Source organism: Sturnus vulgaris, chromosome 7 (assembly GCF_052056855.1).
Source record: "Sturnus vulgaris isolate bStuVul1 chromosome 7, bStuVul1.hap1, whole genome shotgun sequence".
NCBI classification, from domain to species: domain Eukaryota; kingdom Metazoa; phylum Chordata; class Aves; order Passeriformes; family Sturnidae; genus Sturnus; species Sturnus vulgaris.
In genome coordinates, this window is record NC_142249.1 from 3,898,594 (window position 1) to 3,921,296 (window position 22,703).

Consider the following 22,703-nt stretch of genomic DNA (forward strand, 5'->3'; position numbering starts at 1 on the left):
TCCTGGGTCACTCCCATTCCTCAGGTTGAAGCAGGAGCGAGGCTTTGTTTTCAAAGCAGCTTTTGGGTCAGCTGGGAGGCAGAAGGGGCTTGGGTAACACCATCCCTGAAGCCCACAGGGGCACTGAAGAGGTCAAAAATGTGGATCTGGAGGTTTTGCTTCATCATCTGCACTAAATACACAGTGAATGGAGGCTTTGGGCACAGAAAAGCTGCAGGCAGATGGCCACCACCTCCCTCTGGCCTTGGCTCTGCATGCCACTGTCCTCATCGAAGGGAACTACAACACAATTCCAGCTGGAGCGCAGGCTCTGTTGGCATCCAGCAGCCCAGATGCTTTGCTTAGCTCTTCTCCATCCCTCCACTCTGCAAAGCTGTGCTGGGAAGATCAGGAGCAGATTTCTCCTGAGATTCCTGGCACTGCTCCTTCCAACCATAGCCGGTGACACCAAGAGAAATTACTCTCTTTTATGTTCTGGCACTTCCAGCGTTGGGAGGAGGGAGGGCGGAGGAAAACAAACCTGAGGCTCCCAGAAACTCCATAAACAAAGATTTCTTTTCAGTGTGGTTCTGAAGAGAGACAGAGATCTGGGGAGCAGAAGGAGGAGGGAGGACTGGCCAGTGTTTCTCCCAAACATGGAACAAAACCTCTCCTGCAGATGACACCACCCAGCTTCAACAGAAAAGGGATTCAATTGTGAGGGAGAGACCCCTTGCACTGATGGTCTGCCTTGCCCAAGGGCATTAGGGAGTGCTGGCAGGCAGAGGAAACGCTGCTTCAGCTACAGGGAATCATGGAATATTCTGAGCTGGAAGGGACCCACAAGGATCATGGAGTCCAACCCCTGGCAGTGCACAGACACCCCAGCAATCCCACCTCGTGCATCCCTGGGAGCAGTGTCCAAGCACTCCAGGAGCTCTGGCAGCCCTGGGGCTGTGCCCATTGCCTGGGGAGCCTGGGCAGTGCCCAGCACCCTCCAGGGGAAGAACCTTTTCCCGAGATCCAACCTAAACCTCCCCTGACGCTGTTCCATGTCATCAAGAAGGATGGATAGGCTTGGGTTCATCACAGCAGATCAGCCACATCCCTGCTGGGATAAAAACGAGTTTGGACTCTTGCACAGGGGCTCTTCTAGAAGGAACCTCCTTTCCTCTTCTCCCTCTACATATTGAGGTGGTCCAGACAAGAGCTGCTCTTCCCTGAGCTCATTAATGGTGTCCCTGAGCACAGGGGGTGGCGTTAGGAGCGTCCCTGCTGCTCCATGTGCCTGTTAGACCGAAGCTGTAGGATGGAGAGGAATCATCTTGGCCATGGGTCAAGGCTGACTTTGGGAGGCCACTCAAACACTGGTGAGACAGGAAAAGTAGATGAGAGGAACATCCTCACTGCCTTTATGCAGCCTCCTCACACTAACAGCATTTTTTTTCTGGAGCTTTATTTCACCCAGGATTATCCTCCTTGGGCAGCATGGTCTGGTTTTTACTCTCAGATTAATCCATGTCGTGCTCACAAGCATTGAGCTGGACAGGTTTGTTGAGTACTGATGAGCAGCTGCTGGCCCCAACTCAGCTGATCCTAACCCAGCTGGAAATCCAAAAACCTGATTCACTGTCACACATAGCCCAAGGAAGTGTTTCTGTATAACTTAAATACACCTGATTTATTTTTTTTTTTTCCCCTGAAAATGGTGGTACCTGATAAAACGAGTTGTTAAAACACGATTTGTTTGTGATGGCAATTTAAATTACAGGTCAGGCAATCCCAATCTCCTGCACACCGGTTTAGTAAAACTCTGCCTCCTGGCCAAACTTGCTGTTTGGCTGTGGAGTCACTACTGGACAGATGTGATCTGAAAAAGAGCCAGCTGGTCAGATAACAAGAGCTCAGCTCCTAATCCCATCATTAATGGACAAACAAGTCACAAATGAGTCACTTCTACCTCTCTGGCTCAGTTTCCTTGCTAGTAAAAATTAATAGTATTTTCTTTTTTCTTCTTTTCATTTTTTTTTTTAATTTATCTGCTTCGCCTGCAGACTGATTAATGAGGTGGTTCTGCTCTGAAACAAGGGAAAGAGATGTTGGTCCTGGGAATAGCCTTTAAGAGATGCTGCTGAAGAAGTGCACCTTGTCAGGGGTGATAGAGCAGAGAGGCCAGAGAATCAATTCACAGCTCTGCAACCTCACAGCATTGTGCTCCCAGTTCCCATTTGGTAATTTTCCCTTTTTGGACTGATTTTATCAAAAAACTCAGGGATTCTTCAGGAAGGCAGTTCTTGCATTGCAATGAAAGCTGTCGTGTAATCAAACTGACTCTGTGAATGCTATTTTCTCCCACAAAACCGCACAAGTTACAACTTGCTGCTGCTCAGGCCTTTCCCAGGGAATGGGTGTGTATATTTTCATATATCCACCCCAGCACTGGCTGCTTTCTGCTCTGGCTGCCCTCGGAAGCAGTTCACACGGAGGGAATGCTGCTGACTTCCAGGGGAGCCTCGCACACCCGCCGGGGCCTGAGCCGGGAAAGGAAAGCACGGCATGTGCCCAGGCCTTCTGGAGGCTGGGCTGTGCTTCCTGAGCCACAGGCTCGGTTCCTGGGACAAATTAACATTTTCCATCCCAGCTGTCCGTTCTGCCTTGTTGCGACACCTCTTACCTACTTTTCGGGCTGACCTTGCGCTGGGCCCGAGACTGTTCACGAGTTTTTTAGTCATTGTTGAGAACAAGAGAAAAGAAACAAACATCTGGTTAGCAGAGCTGCCAAGTGCACATTCCTTCCTTGTTTTTCAACCTTTCAATCCCTTTGTTTTCTGCCTGAAATTCCATTTGATAAATGCATGGAGAGCCACAGGGCACTGATTAGACTCAACTCCTGTCCTGACCCACACTCACCAGCGTTGCCTCGCTGGAACAGCCACAGACCCCAAAACAAGAGTGAGGCCCTGGTGGAACCACCCCAACCATGAATGGAGGGGTTGATCCTGATCCTGATCCTAATCCTGATTCTGATCCTGCTCCCACTGAGGTCAGTGCAAGCTTTGCCACCAGTTTCAGTTTTAATGCCGTTCCTGCAGTGAAGTGGTGCTCAAGCCCGTCCTCTGCCAAGCTGTGGCTTTGCCGTTCCTACAGCTCTGGTGTGGGGTTTTTTTAATTGGAAACAACAACTTTATTGAATCTTGGCCCGAGGTGCTGGCACAGCCTGACCAGACCAGGTGGGGCTGCTCCACCAGAGGCTCGTGAAATATCAAACACAAGAAGGATCACATGACAACAGCTTTGCCTTCTTGGCCTGGTTTTCTGCCTGGAATTCCATTTGAGAAATGCCTGGAGAGCTACTGGGCACTTCTTAGATGCAATTCCTGTTCTGTGCTGACCCAGCACCACAAGCTTCAGTCTCCTGCGCCTCTGGCACATCTATGTCCTCCTGGACGATAGCTCCTGAGACCTTCAGGAAGTTGGGACCATCCTCCCCAGCCATAGGGACCTCCCCACACCAGGAAAGTTAAGGAAGAGCAGCTGCCTTGATTTCAGCTCCTTACAAAGAGACCTCCCCAGGGGCCGCATCAGACCTTCCACCACCAGAGGAAGGTACCACCTTCCAGCAGCACCTGTCTTTTGAAGAACCCTACAAAGGCAAGGGCTCAATTTTAATTTGAAACCAGGACCAGCAGCCCAGTGGGAAAAACAGCTTGGAACCCCTTCAGAGAGAAATCCCAGGGCAAAGGTGAGGCACAAGGGCCCTGCTTCAATGTGGCGTCTTCGCAAGGCATCGCTCTTGCTGTTGCTTGGAATACCAAGCCTCTGAGTCTCTTAAAAGCTTCCCTCTGTTTTTTATTTACGTGTGACTGAGTCTGTGTGCCTGAAAACCAGATTGGAAGATCATTAATCTGGGACGAGAAAGCACCAGACTCGTAGAATGCTGTCCCTCCCTGTTGTCAATCCTTGCCGACCCCAGCCTACGCAACGACTGACGCTCTGGAGCGGGATTGTACCGGCCTGGAAAGCCTCTCTTTTCCATCAGGAATGCCAAATCTGCGGCGTGGCTCAATGATCCAAGTTGACACCGACCATGAGAACAATTCCATTTCCTCCCCGCTGGTCACTTCCATAAATGCCAAGTTCTGGGCAACACAATGTTCGGCATTTCCAGCAAACCGCTCCGTGATCTCATTTGCGTCGCCAGATTTATTTATTTTTAAATGCCTTTTTTTTTTTTTTTCTTGCGGCCATACATTTTAGATTAAAAAATAATAATCATGCAATCTCACAGGAAATTGGGCTTTCAAAATCGGGATGCAAGGAAGTATGGTCCAGTGGAGATTTGATCAGGCAGATTTTACAGCCCTGCGGCTTGTTGGATACCCTTTTTCATTAAGATTAGTTTCAGTTTCTGGCCCCTGTTCTCCCATCACGAGTCAGTTTTTTTTACCCAATGCCTTTTCAAGGGAACTACAAACTCAACAGCCAGTTATTAATTTCACTGGTGAATGCACAGTCCTCATGGAGCTTCGATTCTGATTTAAAGTGGTTTCTGAGTGAAGATATTACAGCCCCGAGGAGAGCTATTGGCTGCCCCATTCCTAAACGCTGGAGGTCTGAACAGTACCAGTGAAGTTGCTCAGAGAGCTTTCAATCCCCTCTTTCAGAACAAAAAGGATTTGGGGTGAACCTGAGAATCTGAATGCAGAAGGATCTTGGCATACAGGATCTGCGATGACATTTCGAAGCCTAGATGGGAATGCCCTTTTACCAGCTGGAAGGAGGACCACCACCACTCACTCCTGGAAATGACACAGTATTTGCATCCAGAAACTTGGACAAGTATGGTGGAAACTACTGGGAAGTTCTGCTTTGCAGATGGAAATGGTTAAAACTTCCCTCAGCTTCTTGTCAGTTCCATCCATTGAGTCCTACCAGTTCAGAGGGGCTTAACAGCCTCTGTAAACCAGCAAAAAGCACCACACCAATAAAATCTTTAATATTGAAAATGTTTTGGAAAGCCAATTTGACCAGGCCTTCTCCAAATGAAGGGACTACACTCAAGGCTTGGAAATTCTTCCTCTGTTCTGTACAGATGCCCTCTCACTGACCCATAACTTCATTTAACTCTCCTCAAGAGGAAGAAAGGAATCCCTGCTAAAATTATTAGCTTGCACAAAGAATATTTGCTTTGAGGGGAAGGCCAGCACACGTGCTTGGCTTTCTCAAAGGACTTCCATGACCACAGCACAAACTCTGGGCTCTCACAGCCAGGAGATTCCTTTTTTCCCCCGAAGGAATCTCATATTAGTACCCTGTAACACTCCATGGAGGTGGCCCAGAGCTCAGCACAGACACCCCTTCATGTTCACGCTTTGGGTTTGGTATCCCTTGGCCCCAAATTTGCCTCAAATTGCCTTTACTTCCATAGGCACAAAGCACAGGGCATTCGGTAGGTAGCGAAGACATCCAACAGCTCCCAGACCCTTTTCCAGCTGCCTGCCCACCCCCAAAAGGAGCGCCACAAAGTGGGGGACTCGGTCCTGAAGCACAGCCCAGGGGCTGGAACCCCACGGTAGCCTCAGAATGCAACATCTGCCCTCGCCTTCCGAGGGGAAAACCAAACCAGAGCGTGCTTGCGCAATGTGTAATCGAACCCAGTTGTTCTCCAAGGCAGGAGGAAGATGTTCGTGCCGTCTTCGGAGCATCCATCCAGGGCTCTGTGTCCCCAGACTCCACCCAGCGTGATTTGTTCAGTTCTGGGTCGTGTTTTTTTGCGTGTTTCCCCCTCATGGAGGTTTTCTAACCATAAGGGTTGCAAAGAGCACAGGAATATTAAGAGCAGTTGACAGAAGAGCTCTCGGGGGGGATGCAGAGCACAGGCCCTCAGGATAATGCGCATCCCCTATTGTTATAATTATTAGTACTTCCATTAGAGTGGAGGAGATGAGTTATCCAGGAGGGGAGGAGAGCCTGAAATCATGCATACCTTTTTTATGAGGCCCAATACAGGCTGTGGCCTGAGTCAAAGCACTCAGACAGAGCCCAACTCATCAAATTCAATGGCTGTAGTGAAAGGAGACCTACGAGTTATTTGATAAAATGCCACACTACGAGATATCACAGCCTCAGACTCAGGACTTCAAATCTACTCCTAGTTATGGCTCTTACACGGAGTTGATGCATACTTAGAGGGTGGGCAGGCCCTGGCACAGGGTGCCCAGAGAAGCTGTGGCTGCCCCTGGATCCCTGGAAGTGTCCCAGGCCAGGCTGGACACTGGGGCTTGGAGAAGTCTGGGATAGTGGAAGGTGTCCCTGCCCATGGCAGGGATGTTGGAACAAGGAGGTCTTTAAGATCTCTTCCAAGACAAGCCCTTCTGGGATTCTGTGGTCTCAGGCTGCCTTCAACTTGTTATTTCAGAGGTGCTCTCCAAGCTCAGAACATGCTAGAAAGCAGGTAAGTTTTCTTTTTGACCAAGACCAGATCAAAATCCCCCTCAGCTCCTCATTTCCCCATGGTCAGGAATTCAAGGCAATTTTCCCATGCAAGGCAACACTCTGCACCATGACCTCAGTCAGTTCTGCCACAGCTTCACCCTGTGCCAGGGCCTCACCACCCTCATAGGAAAGAATTTCCTCCTAACATCCCATCTTCTGGCAGTTTGAAGCCATTCCCCCTTGTCCTATAACTAAAAAATGGCTCTTCAGGCTTCTCACAGCCCCTTGGCACTCAGCCTTCTTCCCAGTGCCCTGTGAGCACCATCACCTCCAAAGCAGCTTTCTCCAGCTTCAAAATGCTCCCCACTCCAGCCTGTTCCTGGCAGCTCCACACAGAGAACTCATACACAGGTAACTGACCTCGAGCAAGACCTGCTGTCACCTCCAGGGCTGCCTCCATCCCATGTGCTTCAGCTCTGGGGCAAAACCTCTTGCAATTGGCAAAATGGAGAGAAGAAAAGTGTTAATCTTCCCAATCCATCTCCCTCTACTCCGCCAAGGAGTGTCCCATAGCTTGTGACTCATGGCTCCTCAGCCAGTCCTCCCAGAACACATGCATCACTTTAAGGCACAGTAAGGCTTTCCAGTGAAGAACAAAGCACAGCTGTTAAGAAGAAGCACGATGGGCTCACTTTCATGGGCATATCTCACAGCACTGCTGCCCAGTGAGGGAACTGCCTATTCTGATGCAAATAATGGACATTGATTAGCACAAACAGAAGGTTTGTTGTGGCATTTCTTTATGACTAATCTAAGATTTTCATTATTTGATGCATGTGACACAGGATGCACTCAGTGAAAGCTCTGCTGAAGTGAGTTAGTAACTTGAATTTCTGCAAAATATTCACTCCACATTCCTTACCTTCACCTGCCTCAGCTGTCTCCAGCAGATATGGCCGAGCTGCATGAGGCCATGGACTTCAGACACCTGTGCTTGCCTTAACAAAGGTGAGGTTGTGACTGCACGACCTGAGGAAAGGGAATGCCAGGAGGTCTTGGACACATGTGAAGAAGTTAAAACGTGAAAAAGTTATAGGGTGAAAAATAATAGGGAGCCACACTAAGCCCTTCAGCTAAACGAAGCCAGAACCTGGGGACAAACTATGGAGTCACAGACACCAGCAGAAACAGGGCAAAAAACCGCTTTGAACATTAGGAAATATCTTCTACCAGTAAGAATAGGAAAGCACTCTTTGAGGCTTCCTATATTCATCAGCTAAAATCAGCATAATAATCTCTTCCCATTCTGCCCCCCAAACCTTCTCTACCACCTGTGGTCTCTGCACAAACACAGCCTTTTGCAGAAAAAGACCCCAAACAACTGTTCCAAAGGTCAAAGTAGTTAGAGAAGTATAAAACCTTGCACATGTGGAGGTGGTAATGCCATGCTCCCATTCATCACCCAATTTTCGTCCATGAAAATCACAGTGCAAAGGGGGCAAATGAACGTGGCCACAGAGTTTCTGCAGCTTCCCTTCAGGATTCTCATAGAAGGCTTGTGCTTGGTTACACAGAGGTCACACAAAGAGCCAGGTTTTCCATTTTCTGTCTGTTCATGTGTGTGAGGACCCAGGGGAGTTCATTCTCTTCATTTGTGGGTTTCACTGGTATTTCTACCAGTGAAAAAGGACAATGCTTTGGAGGCTGGGTATGTTCCTGAAGAACTGGGGGTGATTCCAGAGTGCAATTACATTACTAGCCCAGTATAAAGCATGACATGTCCCACTACAGCACATCTAGAAGGAATTTTTACATCATTTTTAAGACTCCAGAGTCACTTCAGCCCAGTGCAGGCAGCCGGTCGTTCTGGAATACCAGCTACTCAGAAGAACAAAGATTAGTTAAAAGAATGAAGTGTTTAAATCCCCCCCCCCCCCCTTTTTTTTTCCCCTTTTTTCAAGAAGTGACTTTCCTTTGTCTTGCTTTGCTGCTTTTCAGTGAGCTGAACAGATTAAGTTACTGCACCACGAGCAATAGCTGAGTTACGATCACGAACATGCCTTGCTTTGGTGAACTTGTCGAGAAAATGAATTCCATTTCTCCACATACCTGAGGAGCAAAAGCACTTGTGGAGAGGAATCTCTCCCACAGGGAACCCTTGTGTACTTTGCAGTAGTATTTTATTAAGAGCTGGAGAGTTCAAGGGTCTCACAAATGTAAGTTTTCAATTAGCTTTCCATTGTGTCCCAAACAGTCTCTAAATACTCAACGAAACTTTAATCCAATCACTTGATTTGACTCCAGGCATGATTTATCTTTTAATCATCATCTGCTCAATGAGGGGGGAAAAGAAAGCAAACTTGTTCTTGGCCCATCATGACTCATACATGATTTTACTGCCATCACAGTTGTGTTTTCCTTTTGGCTGATGTCTTGGCAATTGCAAGCACTGGCTTTGGCTTTCTGTTTAGGTATGATCTTTCCTGTTCATTTCCCCACCTCCCAAAATGCTGAACAGCACTGGATGTTTGTCCTTTTTACTTTTTCCCACTGAGGCATGTGATTTTTATTTTATTATTTTTTATTTCTTTTTTGCCATCTCTCGACATTGCATTAATCAGAAGTGTCTGCTATTTGACCTACACTCAAAAACACAAATCATGCCTTAAAAAGGGGGCTCACTCTTTTAAACAAACAGCATTTTCCTGGAAGGATATATCACACAGAGAGCGCTACACTGAGACACAAAGCAGCCAGCACCTTCTGGGCACTTACCAAGAGCTCAGCTCTGGAGCTGGGGAGAGCCTGGTGAGATTTAATCCTTCCTCCACATGCTGGTGGTGCCTCAGTTTCTCCATCTGGGAATGAGATTTTCAATGCATAAAATATAATTCTCCATTTCAGAGGTTCTCCATAAGATCAGGATGTCCCATGGCCCCTCTGGGCCAGTGACACCAGTTCATCACCCACCCACCAGCAATCCCCCAGCCACGTTCAGTGCACCTCTCCAGCAAAAAAATGAGGAATGAAATGGAGCCAAGCTTTGCCCAGGAATGCCGTGAGCTGCTGAGCCTTTGAGGTCTGGAAGTGTTGCACAACATCTCCCCATGCTCTGTTATTCCTGTCAGAAAATAACAGAGGGACTCGCAGCTCCACTTTCCAAAAGCTGCTCCCAACACATCTCACCCAGAACTCCCCAGAGTACACAGGTTTCTCCAGAGATTTCCCATATAAGCCTCCCTCACTACCTCTAGAAATCTCAAATTCCTTGAAGACTGACTCAAATGTCAGTACCAGACTAATGGTTTTTGATAGCTCTCTCCGAGTGCCAAGTTTTGAAGCAGAAGATTGCATGAAAAGCTCCGGTTTCTTTTTTTTGTTGTTGTTTTTTCCCTTTTTTTTTTTTTCTGGGAAAATCAGAATATACACCCCTAAAGACAAGCAGCCTTCCCCAAATGCACTCAGATGGAAAAGAGAGGAAGCTTTTTCAAACTAACATCATCACCTAATTGACCAGTTCTGCTTGGCATTAAAAGATACTTTTCCCTGAATTTCACAGGAGCAGCCATACTGTTCCTGTCCAGGAATTCCACACTCTCCCAGCACGGGACGCTCATGGAAAGAGCACAGGAATCTGCTGATAATTTCCCTGGCATACTCCTTCAGCTTCCATCAAACAATTTAGGGATTTCTGGAGCTGTGGTTGCTTCTATTTCTATTGTGGCTTGCAACTATTGATCATGGGGAGGTGAGGTTGGCCTCTTTTCCCAGGGAAATATCAGTAGGACAAAGGAAAACACCCTAAGGTTATGGCAGGGGAGGTTCAGGTTGAATAGGAGGAAAAAAATTCTTCACTGAAAGAGTGGCCAAGCACTGGAGCAGGTGGAAAGTGGTTTAGTCACCACCCATGGAAGCATTCAGAAAACAGAGAAACGTGTCACTTTGTGATATGGCTTAATGGACAGGGGGTGTTCAATCACAGGTTGGACTTGATTATCCTGGAGGGTTTTTCCAACCTTTAAGATTCCTGACCCTCTTTGAAATGTCAGTGTTTTTTTCCACGTGGGTTGAAGATGCAACCTGAATAACACCAGGCAGCAAAGGAGACATGCACCAGGGTAGAGAAAGAATCAGGCATTTACAGGCACTCTCATGCCCAAAAGCTGAGTAAATAAACTTACTTGGGGTCTTGTTGAATAAAGACAGGAAGAAAGTGCCTGCCCACATCTCCAGATCCTTTGGTGATTGACCTCAAGACTCTGGTTCTCCCTTCATGGCTGTGACACTGTGTCAGAGAACACTGGCTCCTCTGATCCAGCAGTGACCTGCCAGCTGAAAAAAGGAGGAAACACTGAAAAAGAGAGTGGTATCATCATCCCTGAGAATCCCATGATGTGGGTCATCTCAAACTTCCCAGGCAGGGCATGCTGGCATGGGATTCAACTCCAGAGTGGTGTCCTCACCAACAACAGAACAACTCAATAAATAACCCATCTAAGTGGTTCCAAAATTGTTTTAAGACTTGATCTTTGCATTTTCCATACGTTACAGCAGGAGCCTCCAATTGCCCCCATCTGCTCATTTCTTTGTCCAGATTTGGGATGGGATTTTCTCTTCTAGGCTAGTTTGTCGTCACGGCTGGCACCCAACCTGGTTCCCAGATTTCTGCTTTTTTTTGCCTCTTAATTTTGAAAAGACTTTTCTGAAACACAAAAAAAAAAAAAAAAAAAAAAAAAAAAAAAAAAAAAAAAAAAAAATCCCAAAACAACTCAGCCCTCCCCCCTGTGCCCAGCTCAGCATCACCATAACCTAGCGTGACAGCTCTCCATGAGAAACAGGTTTGGGGTGTGCTTTGTCCTGCCCCCGTGTCCACGGAGCCAACCAAGGCGCTGAATCGCATCCAAGGCACATCCAAGGTGGCTGGAAAAAGCCAGGAAGAGCCACCTCCCAGATGGAGAGTGGGGCTGAGGCCTCTCACGCAGGCGGGGAGCTATTCCCAAGCCGGCGTTCCCGGTTTTTAGTGGGAACATGTGCTGGCTTCCCATAAAGCGGCAGCAGCTGCCAGTCAAGCAGGCACCACTCTGTAAAGCTGCCCGGGGGACTCTGTTTGCACAGCCGGGGTCTCCAGGCAGGTTTACGAGGTGCCACCTGTGGGATTTACAATCCCCAGGGGCGGCCGTGCAGGTGCAGCCAGCAGGGATGGGGGGAGCTGGGAATGGGTCCTGGCCCAGCCACAACCTGGCTGGCCTTCAGGCTCTGCTCTCTTGGTGCACGGTGGGAATTCAGGCTCCAGAATCCCACAGAAGGGGCACATCAGTGGGGAAGATCACGAGATTTCTGGCAGGGCTGCAAGCACAGGTCTCTTCTCCATCTCGTTTTGGCTGCTCCCCGCTGTGTCTCCTCATCAGCTCCCTCTTTAGGGAAAACAGGAAGACTAAGGAAAAAAGCCCTGGAACAGGTGTGGGAGACAGTGAGGTTTTTTCTCCCTAATTTTCTTTTTTTTCTTCATTAAGCAATGATGACAAACCCCACAGATATTCAGGATTTTTTGTACCAAAAGAAAGGGTTCCAGGGATGGGTAACCCACCTCAATAAAAACTGTACAAGCATCTTGCAGAAAACACATTTTCTACGGGGGCTACCCAAACCTTCTGGCAGCAAGGTACCTAAAGTCACCACTTTAGATATATCCAAATAAAACCACTAAGAACAGCATTAGATTTCACATGAATGGCGTGAATCACAAACTTTCTTCTCCCTAGAGGTATTTCTCATTGGATATGGACACAAGGTTATTTATGGGAATTATCTGTAATCCCAGCATTATGTTAAGTTGCTGGGAGCAGCTTTCAGACGGTTCAAGCATTATAGGATCAGGAATAGTTTGGGTTGGAAGGGATCTGAAACCTCATCTCATTCCACCCTTTCCATGGGCAGGGACACCTTCCACTATCCCAGGTTGCTCCAAGCCCCATCCAACCTGGCCTTGGACATTTCCAGGGATCCAGGGGCAGCCACAGCTTCTCTGGGCAAGCAGCTTTCCCAAGGCCATTCCACAAGGAACATCACTTTCCTCCAGGAGCTCCATGAACACTCCCATGCCCCTTGAGATCAAAGCACAGGCTGGCATCTTCCAAAAATGACCCTTCCCTCTCACAAGCAGTCCCAGAGCAGTGACTTGGATAAGGAATCACTTGGCAGTGGGAGCCCAGAGATCATCCCCCGACACGTAAAAGGCTCTGGGAGAAAGGGGAAACCACCAGCGAGTGTTTTTAGAGAAAGATTTTTTGAGAGAGAAAATACCTTCCTTCTCCTGGAGACTGGGATTAATTTTCTGTAACTCTGCAGAAAGGTTAAAGGGACTGTGTTCACTTTTAAACGCCAAAGGCATTTAATGCAGAGACTACCTTGACTCATTTTTACTAAATTTGAAATAAATCCAAGCTATATTAACAACCACTCACCAATGTCTTCCTCCACGATCTCTGACATCTGAGGTTTCTACCCAGCTAATAATAAAGGTCCTGTTACCTTCTTTACTTAAATCAACATCCTGCAAAGCTTCATGTCACAATTACTGGAGCATCCCAGGAACAGCTTTTAGCCCTTTGAAACCCTCTTGCCCTGGAAATCCTTGCTCTGCTTCTCATTATGCCCTCACATTCACAATCGTTTCAGGTTAAAAGCAGCACATTCCACTGCTAAATGATAATACTTGCACTTTCCTTGCCCCCAGCTCTTCTCAAACCATGTGCCCAGCGATTCAGGTGTGCCAGGTCTGGCTGGTGGCCCCAGAGGAGCTCCAGGAGCTTGGTGTCCACCCTCTAGCTGGGACTCCAGGGAGCTCCACCAGCCAGTCCCTGGAGACCCCTCTGTAGCTGCATTTTGGCAGTGCCTTCACTCACACGTGTGGAGGGAGCCACACCACCACGAGCTGCACAGTCCCACCTGGATAAAGCCTTCCCCAGGATTTTTTCTGCATCTTTCATCTGCTCTTCCCAGCTCATCTGGGCTCCAATTCCCAGCTCTGAGGATGAGCTGCACAGTGTAATGTTGGATTAGCAGCTATGACATGATGGACTTGTGTTTTGGAGTCATCTCACTTGAAAGTGAAGCATCTGGTCCTTTCTCCATCTGTTCTTTGTCCAGGCCAAGGGCTGACTCCCTTTATTAAGCAATTAAAGATGATGGAAATGTATTCAAGCCCAATTCCCAGGAAAAAAAAAAAAAAAAGAAGAGGCAGAAAATATTAATAACAATTATCATTTTTATCATTGGGAAGATCCCCCAAGCTGAGTCTGAAATAAGGCAAATGGGAAAAGAAAAGGAGAGAAAAACCTACTTCCAGAATAACCTCAGGTGACCCATTTATCTTCAGGATCCAGGTACAGGGGAACAGCTGGAAGCTGTTTTCCAGCTAAGGCGCTGGAAAAGGAAAAAAAAACCTGGCGTGGAAATATTCCCTGAAAAAGCAGGTTTGTACCCAAAAATCCATGAAATCACAGAGTTTGCTGTGGGTGTATTTGTGTAGATGGCAGAGGAAGGGGGACAAAGCTGAGGAAGGCATTCCCAGTATGAATAGGAAATTTTTAAAGGCAGATATGGATATCCAGACTTGGAAAATCCAAACCCAAACAATGATGGCTCCATTGCCTATCACAGACAAAAATTCAGGGCAGAGTTCCTGACTCAAGAACTTGCTTTCATCAGACCCTCTTGATTAAAAATGACCAGCAGTCATATGTTATTTCTGGATCCCACTGGAGCTCAAGGGCTTCAGGAGAAAACAGCAGTTGAGCAGCCTTGAAATTTTAACAACACATCATAAGCAACAGCACCCCTGCTCAGGGTGGTACCCTTACTCCCTCAATCCCTTTGGGACATTCCTTAACCAGCAGCTTCCAGACAGGTGAAAAATTAGCCCAGTTATCTGCACATTCCCTCCCTCTCTGATGATGCAGAAACTCTGAGAGTGCAGCAGGTCTGGAGTTCTGGTGAGGGCTGCTCATGTGAGAGATGGGAACCTTGTCTTCTCTCCTGAGACCTGGAGTCTTTCATAGCTGGCTTTCCAAGGGGAAACCTTTCCTTGTTTTCTCTTTCTTCCCCTCCCCTTCCCCCTCCTGCCTTGTCCAGAGTCACTCCAAGAGAGCCAAATCCCTCTCGAACATGCTAAAAGGAGGCTTGCTGGAACATCTGCTCTGCATCTGTGGAGCCAGACGTATCCCCAGGCAACACTGCTAGCAGTGATGGATCTGGGAGGGAACGTGGAGCGCTGGAGAAGCATCTGCTCAGAGAGGAGAACCCGCACGTGAAACTCACTGAGCGATCTGCCGAGCCCCCTGCACTCTGCCCGTTGTTCCCAGCGGACAGCTGTCTCCTCCAGAGCACTTTCTAGGAGCTGTTCTCTTCCCAGTTTGGTATTTTCAAACACCTTCTGCTTGTGCCAAATGAGCACACCACCAAGTGCTCAGCTCCACAGTGACTGCGGAGCTGGAGAAGTGTCTGGAAGAGAACCTGGAGTGGTTTTCTTTTGGGAGCATTGCTTGGCCAGGAAACTGGGAAATACAGCTGGGGTCAGGGCTGGACTCGAGGAACTTAAAGGTCTTTTCCAGCCGTAATGGTTCTGTGACTTCAAAGAAACCATTGCAGAGTGAACTCCACATTGATCCCTCCGCGTTCAAGCCTCAGCTCTGCCACCTCTGACTGGCCATTCCTGCATCCATCCCCTCCTTCCCTGTTCCTTGTTGGCATTCAGTGTCTGTCACCGTGAACATTCACTACACCAAGGTGTTCTTCCTTGGCACGTTGGCGTCAGAGCAAATTATTTTCTTTGTACAAAACCAGCAAAAAAATTCACGCCCTGAACTGACCAGAGGAAACAAGACAAACTCGAAATATTTAACAGCCATTTGTCCTCTATTGTCCAACCTTAACGATTCTGGAATTCTCTCACTTGGCATTTTCCTTTCTTACGCAGATTTACAGTGAATGGATTTCCTGTTTAATTTGCACAACAAGGAGAGCACAGGCAGCCCTAACGTCTCCTAAACTGTCACCTTCTCACAGCTACTCTGCAAGAACCTTTCCCGCAGCCTGTTTTCTCCTGCCTTACGCTTCCTAGGACAGCTAGAATTGCCACAAGGGAAAATGCCAGGTTGCTAAGAAGAGTCCTTAACAGCCTGTGCCTTATCCTAAAGTAAATCCCTCTTTTCCCAGGGCAGAGCTGTCAGGACTGCACCCTAAGATGCTGTTAGATGGAGAACCTGAGAATCCTTCGGGACCCATGGAAAATGCAGGTCGTTTTCTGCTCTCTGGCTCTTTACCTGAAACTGTTGAGCTTTGTCCCGTCAGGAATCTGCCTGTGACTCACAAACTTCACAGGTGTCTCCTGAAACTTCACCGCACGGCAGCAGGACGGGAGCCTATACACAAAGTCAAGCGGGTGACTAAGTACCTTTATAAAAGTTCTTTATGACATGTTTCAGGAAAAGCATTTAGGCTTGCTCTAACTTCAAACATGGCTCCTTTCCATTCACTCAAGCCCTGAAAAATACGACTTAAACTATTTCTGAATTCATTTAGACATTGGCGTAAGCATTGTGGAAATAAAAGAAAACGAAGCGCACACATTATGTACCTGTACTAAGGCTCTGCTGGTGCTTAACACCTCCCACCCCATCCCTGTGATGCTGGACACCTGCTGCTCTCCCAGTTCCCAGCTCTTCCAGAGGTGTGGCCCATCTGCTCCTCCACTCCAGCAGTGCACCCAGTGTGGTTTTGCAGCTCCGGTGCGAGACAGAGTACTGCGTGTCCTCAGAGCAAATGTGTGATTCGAGTGTAAATGGGAAACGCAGCAGCCAAAGGAGGGGGTGTTGGCTCACTTAATGAGGTACCACTGTGCCCCGATTTCGTACAGCAGTGCATCCCACACCTTCCCTCTCCAGAGGAGTCAAAGATGCCACTGGCTCGTGCTGTCAAACACAGGGCCGTGTGTTTGTGACAACGATATAATAGCATTTTGTTTGTCTCCATTTTGTGGGGCTATTAACACTTAACTAGAAAGATAAAGGACTATTTTGTTCCTTCCTCTAACCACTCCTCACCAAACAAAATCCCTCTGTGAACCTCCTCCAAGCAGCAGCCAGAGAGACTGGACTTGTGGAAGGGTTCAATAACTGCTTCAATGGATTTTCCAGGAGAAAGTCCCATTCTGTCTTCGATTCATTCATATCGTTGTGTAGTGGGCAGCTAATGAAAAGGGAAGCACGTGTACTAATTACTTTTGAGAGGAGAAGAGGAGCCATGGAGTATTTCCTGCTGAGAAGACATGAAGTATTTAAATCCCGAGTCCCACTTGGATTTGCAGCCGTGGAAAGTTTTTCCGTAATCTTCCCCAAGGACACAACCAGAACTCCCTGCCCACAATTGTTAATGAAATTAGAACCCCATTTCCTCGATAACCTGAAGTCGTGAGTATTCCTTGAGCTTGGTGGGCCGGGGCATGGAGGAACTTTGCTACAGCTTCGAGCAGGGAGACACCACTGCGGAATCCCCCCTCTGGGAGCCAGCAGATCCCGACACACAGCTGGAGAACTTCCTCCTGGAGTGCCTGGCAGAGCCCTCCTGGCCAGGGCCAGGGGATGCCGAGCCGGGCAAGGAGCCGGCCGGGCATCCCCGGCAGCGCCGCGCCGCCAACCTCCGCGAGCGGAGGAGGATGCTCAGCATCAACTCGGCCTTCGACGACCTGCGCAGCCACGTGCCCACCTTCCCCTATGAGAAACGCCTCTCCAAGATCGACACGCTGCGCTTGGCCACCGCCTACATCGCCCTGCTCGGGGACATCCTGCGCTCCGGCCGCCACCCCAGAGCCCACGTGGAGCAGTGCCTGAGGAGCGGCTCCCGAAGCGCCTGGAACACCAGCGGTGAGAGCGAGGGGTGCCCGGGGGGAGCAGAGCCGTCCTCAGGGCCACTGAGCCAAACAGCTCTGAAACAGCACAGAAACAACCTGCAAATAGAGGGAATCTAAACCCGGTCGCAGCAGAAAATCGTGATTTGCCCTCTTCTCTAACTTTCTTTTAAGGAGGATCTTTTTTCTTTAAATAATTGTATTAACAGCACCCCCCCCATCCCGCCCCGCCCCAAAAGCAACTTGTAGAGGAATGGTTCCTTTTACAAAGAGGAAACATTTTTATTCTCAGAATATATTCTTAGACTTTTTAAAAAATTCTGCGTGAAATTGTTCTTTTCTGATGGAGCCCTTAGAGATTTTCTATGTTTTCTTTAAAAGTTTTCTTTAGCTGGTACTTGGCTGAGAAAAACACCTGGGTTTGGACACAAACAGCATTTAATTTCTTAAAATACAGATGTTCCAGTAACCCGGAGTTTCTCAGAGGTTACAGTTCAACACATGAACCAGGATACACAAGACACAGCGTTCAAATTTCATTCTATTTTCAAAATATGGGGAAGTAAATGTCCATTTGCAATTTATAATCTTATGTAATTATTTCTATTTTAAAGTGAAGGGCTATTATTCAGTTTTCTGTTTGGTTTGTACTTAATCCCTGACTTAGCTGGAATGAATTTAGGCCTTTCTTCCTCTAGAATATATTTTTTCACCAGGGTACTGTGTGGTGAAGATGGGAAATTGCCCAAACTGCCTAACACAGGGCCTCAATCTCAGAAAGCAACAGGTTTTGTGCTGCTTAGAGCACAGAGGAGGAGAGCGGGGTTTCAGTAGTTCTTGGTACTTTGCATTTGGAGTTAATTAATCCCCTCTCCAACTCTGTTCCTTTACTGTATATGTTCCTTTGGATCTTGGAAAGGGGCCTTCAAAACGAGCCTTCAAAAAGTACTGCCCAAGTAAGGAAAGGGAAAAGTCAGTGAATAGAAATATTCCCCTTTCATATTACAGGGAAGTGCCAAAGGGACAGAGCCTGCAGAAGAAAAGCAACCAGTCTACTTGAAAGGAAAAGTTAATTGAGTATTTTTCTCCTTTCCTATTAATTTCCATGATCTGGATGAGTGGGAAAATGACTCCTGATATACCACCAATTATAACTCCCTTGACTACAGAAGAAAATGATATTTTAGTGGCCGGCTTCCCCCGCTTCTAACAGATTTTAAACAACACAAATATTTCTCGTTGGGATCTCCCTTTTGCCACGCTTCCTGTCCTGAAGAGCTCCACTTGGAAAGATCCAATTGAATGAGGCTCCTCTTGTGGAGAGGCTAGGCAGCTGACTCGTTCAAGGTGAACTGAAATGTTGAAATGACCGTGTTTTCCTCTCTCCCTTGTGCAGATCTGACAGCTCGCCTGTCCTGGGTAAAGTGGGATTAAGGAAAGGCCTTTAAAGGCAGCAAAGCCTGGAGTGCTGGGTACCAGCTGCTCAATTCCCAGCACAGCAAGTGAGAACGCAGCGCTGAGGACCTCGCTCATTGTCCCAGAGCACTTTTCCACCACATTTCCAGCACCCAGCCCCTTTCTCTGTTCATTCACCACTCTTTAAGGCCCTTCTGCTTCTCTTTCTCACTGCTGATAGAGCTACACTTGCTTAAAAAGAGCAAGACATTAAAAACCAGTGCCAGCACAACCACAGCCCCAATGTTTTCTCTTCCACTGGGTGAGGATTGTGTCCAAATCCTATTTCCAGCACGTGAGAAACAAGATCATAAGAAAAAAAAATAAACAACACCTGTGAAAATCTAGTGCTTGGCTTAAGATACCTGGGGTGATTGGTTGTGAAAATCACCAGTGATTCAGAGACCTGAAAATCCAAGAGGTGAGACATGGCTCTGTAGATATCCAAAATTTCTCATGTCTTCACAGAATCCCAGAAAGATTTTGGTGGAAGGGACCTTAAAGCTCCTTCATTCCCACCCCTGCCAAGGGCAGGGACACCTTCCGCTGTCCCAGGCTGCTCCAAGCCCCAATGTCCAACCTGGCCTTGGACACTCCCAGGGATCCAGGGGCAGCCACAGCTGCTCTGGGCACCCTGTGCCAGGGCCTGCCCACCCTCACATCTGAAACCATTCCACCTTGGTGTTCTTTATCGTGGCATTTTGTAGTGGGAAGGAAAATAAAATGTATTTCTTATTTAGCATTCTCATTAGTTCATCGCAGGGCTCCCATCTCTACGAAGCAAAAGCACGTCAGGAACTGAGCTTTTGTTCTGGTTGATGGTTTTGGGGAAAGGGAAAAGGGGCCTTAGAGGGGGAAACTGGGAAGAACCTTTTTAGCTTTTCAATTTTTCTGTCGAAATGAAAAGGGGAATTTCATCTTGGGTGCAACAGTGTATTTCAGTCAATTTAGAATAAAATATTCAATCTCAAATTTTGACTCTTTGCTTTCTCACCCACTTATGACATTCGGACAAATTTTTACAGGAAACAGCACCAGGAAAGGTGAAAATCTTATTAAAAAAACACCTGAAAATGTTTTTTTCTGTTTTTACCTGCTTCTCTTCTCTGGAAATGCTAGTCCTCCATGTCATCAAAGTGTCACAGCACCCCTGGAGCAGCTGTCACATCTTCACCTTCCCAGTGAGGGCTCGGTGGAACAGGAGCCAAGGCTGAGAGCTCCACACCCATCTCAGTGGCCCAAATAGCACCTAAATAATCCCAGTAGGGCCTTCCATGGGTTTTTATCATGATCTTTTATTTCTCCAAGGTCCCAATGATGGCAACAGGGATTTGGGATTCATCCCTCCAAGCTGCCCTCAGCCAGAGCCCTCAGGTCACACCCCACAATCATCAGGGTATAAAAATGCCTCTCCAGGGTTGTCACGGCTGGTGGGGAAATCGTCTCCAATCAGGACTAAAAAGTCCTTTACCCCAAGCTAATTTTGGGCATCCAGAATCCCTGTCCCCAGATATCCCTCACTTCAAAGATTTGAATGTCTGCCTTGCTTTTCTCTACCCTGCACCAGAGCTTCGTGCTGGGCACAGGACAATAATGCCACGTTCTGAAACAAATATTTGCTGCAGGCTCCTGGTTACAAGTAGAGGTCTCTTTCTTTCCCTTTTGCTCCAGCCTAGAAATCCTGCATAATGGCTTTGGAAACAAGCTGGATGTGTGCAGTAGCAGCAGGAAAGCACATGCACAGAAAGGTGATTTTAGGAGATTTTTCAAGTTCAGGCACTGCTTGCTTGGATGGACAGCAAATCTGGAGAAGCCATTGGCATCAAAAGCATTGTGATGACAGAGTGGGAAGAGTGGTCCTGGGTCAGAGCTTTTCCTCCACGTGATGCCTCCAGCTGAGGAAGGAAGATAAAGCTGAAGTCCTGCTGAGATGCAAACAGCCATCACTGGTGCTCCACACTCAAACAGCAATGCCAGGACAGGCAGAAATACTTTGCTGAGCTTCCCACAGCCCAGTTCCACCAGCACCACCATGGAATTCCTACAGGATTGGCCAGCTGGCCTGGGGTCTGCAGGCTGGCAAGCTCTGCCCGCTGTGGGGCCACTCCCACCTATCCCTGCTGCTGTGTCTTGGTTTGAAAGACAGGTGTCTGCCAAGAAAGGCAGGAGCCTCTTTTTGAGACTGTAAACCCCCTCCCTCCAAATTATTGTAATTTTGAAATTAAGATGCTCTTAATGATATGGGAATAGGAATAAGAGTTCTTTACTAGGAAAATTAAAATAAAAATACAGTATTACAGAGAATAAACCCAAAAACATTGACAGAGTCAGCATACAACCTGACACCCCTTCAGTCAGGTGTTTGTAGCAGTCTGATTAAATGGTGGCTGCATCCTCCTGGAGGACAGATGTGGTTCTGTTGGAGCAGTGCTCCTGTAGAAGGGTGCAGTTTTCCTCCAAAGGTCCAGTGATGATGTGGAAAGGTCCGATTTTTCCTCTGGAATCCAGTGGAAAAAGGGGTGCCTTGCTGTTCCAAATCTCAGATTTTATCTGGGTAGGAAATGCTTGGCTCCTCCCCCTGGGTGGAGCATCTCCCAATGGGATGATGTAATTTTAGCAGTCATGCAGTGGGACTCAGTGGCCCATTAACAGATAACATCTTCCTGGAGGAAGGATGGGTTGTAGAAAGGATAAGGATCACTGCCCAACCTGGTTTTAACAGATGGTGATAGAATACATTTGGTCACATCCTGTATTGCAACCTAAGACATCCTGTCAAGGAATCATCACACAAAAATGATGGTCACACAAAGCAGGGCTTCGAGGAACAGGCTGCTGGAATTTGATGATGACTCCGAGCTTGGAAAACACACAGCAAATAAACCCTGCAGCAGGGTATGTAAGGACTGGGGCTTCAATTGGAGTCAAAACCTGAAATAAAGTGTTCCTTTTGAGAGCTGAAACCCTAACCTTGGGCTCTTGCATCAGTGAGTAGGAGTCAATACATTTATTGCCACAGATGAAGACGTTTCTCCTCACACACATCCTGATCGACACGGCAGTGAAGACACATTTGATTTATGGTGATTGAAGCTGTCTGGAGGGGACAGTCCACCTCTGCCTGCCCTCCCCAAACTGCCTGGAGTCTGCCAGGGTCTTCTAGCTGATGGTCCACCCAAAACTGCTACAGCAAAGGTCGCTTTTTGGGTGATTTGGATGCACTTGGCTGCTGAAATGGTGAATGTGCCACAGAATCAGGTCGGTCTCTGATGGTCCCATTAACTTCATGCAAATAAAAGAAAATCAAGAGGGCATCAGCTCTCTGGCAGAGGGAAGCCAAGCTGGTGTTATGCCTCCCTTCCTGCTAAACTGAGCAAATCAAATTGGCTCTTCAGGGATTTTTTCCAGGAAAGCTATTCCTGAATAGCTCCAGGGCTGGACACACATTTGGTCTTGAATAACCCAGCCCTTTTCTCATGGGACTTCAATTCCTGGATGTGGACTACAAGGTAGAAGGATGAGGGGGAAATTATTTCTGTGCAGGACATTTACATTCTGTGCCAATCCAGGGGAACTGAGGAGTGTGGATTTTGTGCACATGCTCCATGTCCACCCTCCTCCCATCCTCTCTCCTCCCAGTTCTGGCTCATTCTGTGGGTCATAGTTCTGACTGGCAGCACAGAGAGATCCTCTGACAGGGAACTGATAGTTTCCCTCATTTTTCTGTTCCCTCATCTCACGTCCTGAACCCTGACGTTTTATTCCAGGAATAAATTCCACAAATCCTATGGTGTACACGCACAGCCCGATGGCACAGCAGCCTGTACACCCTTGCACAGACTCTAAGATGACTTTGTGAAGACCTATCCAAGGTTCCTCAGTCCATCAGCACATTCCAAAACAGGGAATCCCAGCCTGGTTCAAGGGT

General features: G+C 47.6%; 1 protein-coding gene across 1 annotated transcript; it reads left to right on the top strand.

The window, feature by feature from the left end:
- The first annotated feature begins 16,915 nt into the window (after positions 1 to 16,915).
- On the top strand, positions 16,916 to 19,395 carry LOC148223100 (helix-loop-helix protein 13-like). Its single transcript, XM_088167479.1, has 2 exons — positions 16,916 to 17,336; positions 18,717 to 19,395. Exons 1-2 carry the CDS (start codon positions 16,916 to 16,918, stop codon positions 18,752 to 18,754), a joined length of 459 nt encoding a protein of 152 aa, XP_088023605.1. The 3' UTR covers positions 18,755 to 19,395.
- The last annotated feature ends 3,308 nt before the right edge of the window (positions 19,396 to 22,703 follow it).